Source organism: Canis lupus, chromosome 2 (genome assembly GCF_003254725.2).
Source record: "Canis lupus dingo isolate Sandy chromosome 2, ASM325472v2, whole genome shotgun sequence".
NCBI lineage: Eukaryota > Metazoa > Chordata > Mammalia > Carnivora > Canidae > Canis > Canis lupus.
In genome coordinates this window covers 78068529-78077096 of record NC_064244.1, presented here as the reverse complement: position 1 = coordinate 78077096, position 8568 = coordinate 78068529, and the positions used below count along the sequence as shown (strand labels likewise).

The following is an 8568-nucleotide window of genomic DNA, read 5'->3' as shown; positions in this document are numbered from 1 at the left end:
CGAGTTGTGTACCTGGAACAGGCCCTCGGGGGACCACGAGCCAGCGGGAGATGCGGGGTGAGAGTGGGCGTGAGCGTGCTGTGGTCGGTGTGAGGAGCAAGTGTCCCTAACACCAAGGTCCTTCATCCTCCTTCACTAGACACACTTGGACCTCAGCTGAAACCTGGAGCTTTGCTAAAGAAAAAAGCCAGGTCACGCAGACCGAAAATGAACTCCTTAACGAGAGCAGCGGTTTCCCGACTACAGAGCAGACGAGGAAGCCCACATATACCTGGCGACGTCCTCCCCCACGGTTGCCCACAATCCCATCTTATGGGCGAGGCTGCGAAGACACGTAAGGCGGCAAAGCTGGGATCTGAGCACAGAGAGAGCCTGACACACGGCTGTGCCCCTCCCCAGAGCCCGTCAGTCCCCCAGAAAGCTCTTCACCCAGCACCAACACTGACGTGCATTTGTGCACACGGGCACAGACGCACTCTCGCCTGCCAGGGCCTCTAGCTGGGCTCTTGCCACAAATCGCCTTTGTCTCTCTGGCGAAGCCCCAAGCAGGACACTCCTGTCGTGGCCGCCCAGTTAGGGACTCTGAGGGAGGGTCACCAAGTCCTCGGGATGTGGAGGTCTTCGAATGGGGTGGAGAGGGATCTCCTCTCCCCAACGGTCTGGCCAGAGGAAGGAGCCTCGACACAAGCTGGGCATCGAGACAGAGGAGGCGGTCTTCAGAGAAGCAACTGGCAGAGCGGCTCCCAGGGAACGAAAGATGGCCGTTAGCAAACTCTTCCTCCCCATGAGGCCACATCTGGCGTAGCCTTGCCCTAGAATCTGGGGAGAGGCCCTTGCAAGTCTTGCTTCCTCACTAGTAACAAGGCCACTGCCCAGGGGGACGGCAAAGCAGCTTTCAAGGCCCCCAGATGCAGCTGGCACAGCTTTGGGGGCACAAGCCCACAGCCCCGGCAGCTACTGGTGGGGTGGCCCTGGGCAAAGGATGCCTGTTCCCAGGCTCTTTCCTGAAGACTGGAAGCACAGGAGCATGCACGCACGTGCACACACACATACACACACACACACACACACAAACCCAGCAGAGAGCAGCTCAGGGAAAGGCAGCCACTCGTTATTCCAGTGCGAAGACAGCCCCAGGCCCTCCCCTGACACGGCAAGCCCGAAGCAAAGTCGCCAAAAGCTCTCCGGTGCACAGCTGGCAGGATTACTCCACCACGCCAGCCTCCGGCCGAGGACCAACTCATCGGCTCCACGAGTCTTTGGGTTCCAGCTCTTAAGGCCAAAAAACTAAGAGAGGCTGAGGGGTCTGTTTGAGGAAAGCTCACACTCCGCAAACGTGCTGCCCCAGCTCGCCGGCCAAGAGCAGACGGGCTCCACTGGTACTACCAACGGCGACTCTGACACGGCAGTCGTCCTGTGCTCGCGCGGGAGGGGGCCGCGTGGCCAAGGAGAGCAGCTGGCCAGGGGCGCCGAGGGTGGGTTTAAGCAGCAGGCTACACCTCCTCTCTCAATGTGTACTCAGTCATTCGTTTATTTCTCAAGATGCGCACACTCAAGTGTTGAGTCGGCCAGGACAGGTCGAGGCTCCTAGGTATGTACACGTCCTTCCGTGGCTTGGGTTACAGACAACTTCATAGCTAGTGCACCACACACACAAGATAAAACAGGAAGCCTAAAAACCCCAAGCCACTCCAAGAAGACATGAGGGGGGAGGGAGGAGTGAGGCTGCAGCGTCCCGTGGGGGGAGTCAATGCACAGGAGGGAAGAACACGGAGGATGGAAGGCAAGCTAGCTTCGGTCTCTGCCAACGGCAGCTTCCGCATGATGTTCAAGGGATTGAGTTCAACAGGTCCTTCAGGAAGTTCTCGGGATCGGTGACTTCTGACAACAGGCCTGGAAAACAGGGGCGGGCAGAGGGGTGAGGCGCGGGCACGCAGGGCCCCCAGCCCCACTGAGTCACAGCTGCCCCATCCACGCAGAGAACACGGTGTGCCCCGACAAGCTCCAACACAGCCGCTCCCTGGGGAGACAGTCACCGAGCAAGCACTCTCGTTCTGGCAGAGGAGTCAGCTGTGTTCTAGAACGGGCACCACTGGGTGTTTAAAGGCGTTAATGTGGGGGAGGCTGACCCCATGGCCACCCAGGGCAGAGGCTCTAATCCGGGGCCATGGACCACTGCAGGGGGGGCTCCAGTCTGACCCTGACTGCAAAGCGGAGGGGTCTTCTGGGGGGAGAGAGTCCACAGCATTCAGCATATTCTCAGAGGGGCCAGGGCCAAGGAAAAGCTAAAACCAGTGTCCCCAAGGGCTGAGAGGAAGGGAGCAGGACAGTAGGCCCCTGGGCTTAGCTGGGCTTCGTTCCAACCATGAGTCCCAGGGCCTGCAACGAGCTGCCAAAGCTCAGGAGCTCTGTTTCTGCAACCACCAACCGGACACAGTAACAAGTCCTGGTTCAGTCGCCGTGGGTCTAAATGAGGCCGTGTATGTGAAGGTGCCAGCGCACAGAAGGGGCTCAGTGGCCCTGTGGGCCCCCCACACCTCCCTCACCAAGCAGGGTGCTTCCATTTCACAGGCGTAGAGTGGCTAAGCCGGAGGCCTGGTGACATTCCCACTCAAGTCCCTTCCCCAGCATCTGCGCTGGCAGAGGGAAGGCTGGCACCGATCATTACCTCTTATTGGCTCTGGAAGGTGTTTCGCCCTTGCTTTTGAGTAGGGTGTGTCAGATGTTCTGAAATCTTCTACCAGTTTAAACAAAGTAATAAAATCATGCTGTAAAACCAGACCCCGGTGAGTGAAGCCACCAGCTCCCCCTGCCTGTTGGGCTCCCGCTCTCCCCGGCTTCCGGCCAGGGGCACTGCCTCCAGCTGCAGGGTGGCTGGGAAGCCCTGAATGAGGCAAACACCTTCCTTCCCCTGCCACTTCCTCCTTCTTGCTCGGACTCTTCCATTCCCACTCACAGTCTTTGTTCGGACATTCCCTAGAGCCCTGGGCGACATGGCAGTACACAGGTCAGCTGCTCATTGGCAGGGACCACTCCTGGGAAGAAACGTCGAGGCTAATGTTTCTTCTGAACCGTGCTGGGCAGTGCCGACGCGGGACCGCCAGATCACAGGTGTGGCAGCAGGCCGACAGAGGCCCGTGGCCGTGCTCAGCTTCCACCCAGGCCACCCTAAAGCATGGACAAATGCTAGTGCAGGCTTTCTCTTGATAGTAGGGTCTGAGAAGAAGTTTTTCCTGCTTCCTTACACTTCACAAAATCCTCACAATGAACACGAGGGAAAAGTGCAACAAGCTGACACAGGAGTGAGGCAAGGTCCTGCACCCTCAGCCTTGGCTCTGGGAGCCTCCACCCCCCGACTTCAGCAAGGCCGGCAACAACAGGACTCTGGTGTCCCAGCATTCTCGGCCTGACAGGGCCCTGAGGTTTGCACCCTGGTGCATTTTCTCAACCACCTCCTCGGCTGTCACCCAGGGCTTGCTGAGGAGATGCAAACAAATTTTAACGTGTTTGTGAGGAGGATGACACATGTGTTGTACACAGCCTCCGTAGCCAGGAGAGAACTAGAATTGTCCTCAGCAGGTATGGGATGAAGGACTGTCTAAGGGTGTCTCAGGACAACAGTTCAAAGTGCTGCCCCTGTTCTTCCAAGCCAAGATGCTCTTTGCTCTGTTTTGATATTTACCATTTACCAAATGGTATTTAGAATCAGAGTTGGACTCTTCTCCATCTCCCCAGGGTAGCTGTGACATAAGAAGTCTCAGCCCCCAAGAGGCAGGAAGAAGACAGGTCAGCTCCATGTCAATTCTCTGAGACTGTGAGAAACAGCCAGGAATTTAAAAGAATTTAAGAGACTCTACCTATTTTCCAGGTATGCCCCACAGGAAACATCTAATGTCCACGCCTCAGTTACCCCATCTATGAAGTGGGGGCAACACAGTATCCACCTCAAACACATGAGCAGCACAGGGCCTAGGATGCAGAGTCCCCACATGTCCCAGCTGCTGTTCTTACTCCCAGGGGCCTGGTGTTCCCATCTCTCTTGCAGACCGTGTGGGAGGGACCAACAGGCTGGTTCTTCCCAGTAGTTCTGCTGCTGTGAAGATGCAAGCTAAGACCAGCCCCCCTGTGGCACACATGGGTTCTGCTGCAGGAGATCTCTGAAAGATAAAACCTTGACACTGACCAGCCGCATCAAGGAACTCCGAGAAGGTCTCCACTGGCATGAACTCCTCCTGGAAGGTCTTCAGGGCTTTGTCAGCAGCTTCGTAGATGGGCATGTCATTGTGGCGGATGTATTCCGCTAGAGAGCAGGACCAGCCTCCCTCCGTGTTACTGGTAGGCACCTTCTACAAGAAGCAACAGGAGACAGGCCCAGGGGCTGGATTACTTAATGTCCCTACCGTCTCAATGCCAAAAAGCAGCCCTTCTCCCCCCGCCCCCTCCATACATCAAAGTTTCCCTGGAGGACGTGTTTTGCTTCTAGGAACAGCAAAGTCTCGTGTCATTCCTCTTGCAACCCCTTTATGATGCACCACATCATGTGACCTCTAAGCTACAAGTGACAGCTCTTCCTGCACAGGTCACACCTGTTTCCCCCCCAGGAAAGGGACACTCTCACCATGCTTCAACTGAGCTGTCCCATTCAGACTGTAAAAGGAACACCCTGCCAGGGTTCTCTCAAGGCAGAAGGCAGGGTCCCTATGAGTTGGGCTGCAGTGAGTCACACTCACACAATGCAATGAGGTTCCCCAGACAGAGGACACAAAGCAAACCAGGGATGACCTGCGGCAGGCCTGAAACTGGGTGACAGGAGCGGCCTTGGTTCCAGGTGTATGTCACAGACGGAAGGCTCTAAGGTACAGCGTAGACCCCTTCCACGGTAGGTGGTCTGCTTCCAGTGAGAGGCCAGTGGAGGAGCAGCCACCCGGACATGGGGCTGGCTCAGAGCCAGCAGCACAGAACTTTCACACCCTCGCAGAAGCCAGTCAGGCCTACCTTGAACATGTTGTAAATGAGATCGACGAGGGCCCAGAAGAGAAGGGAAGAGCGGTAGGCAGAGTAGTCCTTCACTGCCTTGTCTGTCAGCCTGGAAAAGAAAATCCCATAGCATGCCCATGAAGACCCCAGACAGATACACACAAGGACAGGCCAGAGCCCCATTACTCTGCACGCCACTCCACTCCAGCCACCTATCTCATCCGAGAAAAGCAGCTGTGGGCAAGAACCTCTGAAGCCTTGACCCAATGATCCATGAAGCACTCATCCTTAGTACAGACTCCCTTCCAAACCGGGGTGAATCAGAAGTGGGGGAACATAAGGGGCACGTGGCAACCAAAGACCACTGCCTGGGAGACATGCCAAGGAGACCCTCGCATCCCTGTGTTCAGTCCCACATAAGTTCTTGGACTTGACAGGACCTCATAAATGAAGCAGGAAACGGTTCTCTCTCAGTCTTGACGCTCCTCCTGACACATTTTCACGAACAGTCAGCAGACCCAAACCAGCCCAATACAGGGATTTGGCAACCATGGGCTGTGTTTGAAAGATTGGGGGGGGGGGGGGGGGGGGGTGGCTAGTGCTGAGCAAGAGTAATATCTAGGACGGAGGGTGCAACCAACACCTCCTAAATCCTGGGGTAATCCCAGAGCTGCCACCACACCCCTCTGCCTCTGCCCAGGACCATCTCCACTTAGCCCAGTGATTCAGTGCAGGATGAAAGGCCAACAGGCCCTCAGAACACCAGGGGTGGCCTGTGACCCCATCCCCTGCCCGCTCAGCAGACTCTGCTGGTGTGAGGAACGATGACCCTTCATCATGGTGGTAAAGCCACTGTGAATACAGAGAACCCAGGACCTCCCCTCTGCACTGGCAGTGAAAGATCGGGGCTAGGATTCGGCTTCTACCACCCATGATCTACAAGAGATTTTGTTTGCAAACTGCGTTCACATCTGCATTAAGTGAAGGCCAGGTGAACCCTTATCACGGAAATTCTGGATCCTACTACACAGTAGAACAAAGCCCGTAACTAAAGGAGCTAAAATTTGGTATTAGAGTGTGTGTATGTATAAGAATCAGGAGGGACAGACAGGCAGAGAGCTTATTTATTATCACAGAAGCCCGGACTATCCTTCATGGCCTCAAGGGGAAGGACTGCTGAGCATGGGGTGGGCCGGCTATACCTACGTCCAGTAAATGTGAACAGTAAGAGAGTGAGGCAATTCTGTTTGCTACAATGCTCTTCCTGTTCTGTCCCTGCGCCCCAACAGTCTCCAGAGCACCCACTCTCCCCACCAGGCCCACAAGCGGACTCTACAGCCGACAGTGAAGTCGGCTGCAAGGCAGGCCTGGGGCCGAGGCGGACACCCGCTCCTCTGCACACTGCGCACAAGACGCCAGATAAGGCTCTGACGGAAGCCTAAGAAAGTCCAAGGCCTAACTACCGGCAAGTTCCTGGCAGAGGAACCCTCCCTTCGATTTAAACATGCAAAAGAGGTCCTCTTCTCTTGAGCACATTCCTAGATTTTTTTATATGGGCTACTGCCTTCCACCCCATCACTGACTTAGGACAAAGTCCCCTGCAAGGAACACTGCCCAACCACCAGGATGATGCCCTCTCGGTCTCTCCTCGGAGGGCATCCTAGTATGGGACTCATGCCCACCACCTCCCCCGCTCTGTCTCAGGGGCACCTGCTCGGGCCTCCACCCCACACCAGGTTTGGCGGCTGCTGTGCTGTAGTAAGCAGGAACCATGAGTGACCTGCCCAACTTAATTATTTCAGGCTAATTAGCAAAGGTGACTAAACTGCCACAGAGAAAACGGCAGCTCGGGAACGCAGCCCACACCGGAGTTCCTGAGTAAGCTGTGGCCACGCAGGCTTCTCCTAAATTGCCTGGGACAGTACTGAATTCTGGTCTCCTCACTGAAAGCAAAACAGCTCCCATGGGTTCAGATTTCACACCCGCCACTGAGAGCTAGTGTCTCGCAACAGCCACTTTTTGTGCCATGGATACAGGCTGAGCCTGGCTTATCAACAACCTGGTATCTTTCTGATCTAACTTCTGATTTCAAGCAGCTAGTTCAGCATGAATGCTTTGGACTCTGGGAAACACTGGAAGGTGATATGTCTGGAATGGGGGCAGAGGTCAGGTAGGAAGCTGGCAAGACTTGCCCCCTCCTCCTCTGCACAAAGCAGCTGGTACTGGCCGGGCTCAACAACGGAGCCCTGACCTGGTCTCTCTGAGGGTGGGAGGTGCCGGTGACTGGCAATGCTGGCTTTATCAGAGCCAGGTAGACAGAAGATACCAGGGGTGCCAAGGTAGGCTCACGGCTGCTCCCCCCTTGGTCTGCCATGGTCAGGGGCTGGAAAGCTCCTCCTCTGCTCCTTTGTTGGCCTGTGAATGTGGAAATGTTCCCTCAGATCCCAGCAAAAGCAGACAAGATGGATCTTCCAGAAGGGAAGTGGCAGAAGCAAGCTGACAAACCTACACCCTACGGTGGAGCCCAGGGGAGGCAGAGACCGTCAGGGTCACCATGGGCCTAGAGCAGCGCCCTTGGAGTCAATGTGTGGAGATCCATGTAGTCATCTCAAAGAGCTTCTTGTGGTTTACAGGTGTTTCTCTAAAGATGCCGCCCATTCGACCCAAATCCCAGTACAAGGTAATGAAAACAAAGACACTTCCTTCCTGAAACGTTCCTTCTTTGGGACGTGTCCACATGAACAGGAGAAAAAGAAAGGCTCGTGGAACATGGCGGAGATGTGATAGCAATGTGACCAAGGAGATGCGATAATGAACAGAAAACAAAAGATGATCAGAAAAGAAAATCCCCAGTGCAGCCATGCAGGAGCCCTCCCAGTTAATGGCCAGCCAGGACTGGGAAAACCCAGTTACCTGCCCAGCTCCCTGCTGGCCCTAATTCTCATCAGTCATCTCACCCTATGCCTGGCTGGCTGCTTCTCTGAACTCTTCCACAGACTAGAGCCTGGCTCCACCTTCCTAAATGGCTAAACTCGAGACCCAGAGGTGGCCAAGCACCTACCAGCCATTGGGTCTAGGCTCTTGGCATGACAGACGGAGACTGAGAAGGGACAGAAAGGACTGAGTCAGACGAGCAGGCCCTTCACTTAGCACACACAGGGATATACCATGCAGACACTAGGCAGCCCAGAGGACCGTACCTCCCGAAGCAGGGACTGACCTGGTGGCTCCGCCTGGAGCCACTGCCCGGGCCTGAGAGGTCACCAGCAGCCTCCGCAGGATTTCCACACGTGTGGCTCTCCACTTCTCGGGGGGCAGGATGTGGAGGGCCAGGACTGTGAAATAGTGGGGCCCGTCCACTTCAAAGGCACTCTCCACCCACTTTTCCTTGGGCTGCTCCAGAAAGCCCTGGAGGTTCTTCTCCTCTCGGGAAGTTGCTCGGGTTCTGTAACAAAAGGGACACAATGAAACCAGGGTACAAGCAAGGCACCAGCAGCAAGAGGGAAGGAGATTTGGTCAATATCTCATCTTTCCAGCTCCAGCAATGCTTGGATCATGGAACACAGCCACCCCCTCTCCGAGAGCTGCTTC

At 55.6% G+C, this 8568-nt stretch overlaps 1 protein-coding gene across 5 annotated transcripts in view; it reads right to left on the bottom strand.

Annotated features, from left to right (window-relative positions):
* Positions 1-1507: 1507 nt before the first annotated feature.
* The window catches only part of UBR4 (ubiquitin protein ligase E3 component n-recognin 4), a 132809-nt gene continuing 125748 nt past the window's right edge, over positions 1508-8568 (bottom strand). For all 5 annotated transcript variants that reach the window (XM_035714056.2, XM_025446817.3, XM_025446816.3 and 2 more), the window contains 4 exons: positions 8198-8422; positions 4996-5086; positions 4184-4346; positions 1508-1893 (listed from right to left, as the gene is read on the bottom strand). In XM_035714056.2, coding sequence (XP_035569949.1) covers positions 1829-1893; positions 4184-4346; positions 4996-5086; positions 8198-8422 — 544 coding nt within the window. In that variant the 3' untranslated portion in view covers positions 1508-1828. The remainder of the gene's footprint in view (positions 1894-4183; positions 4347-4995; positions 5087-8197; positions 8423-8568) is intronic.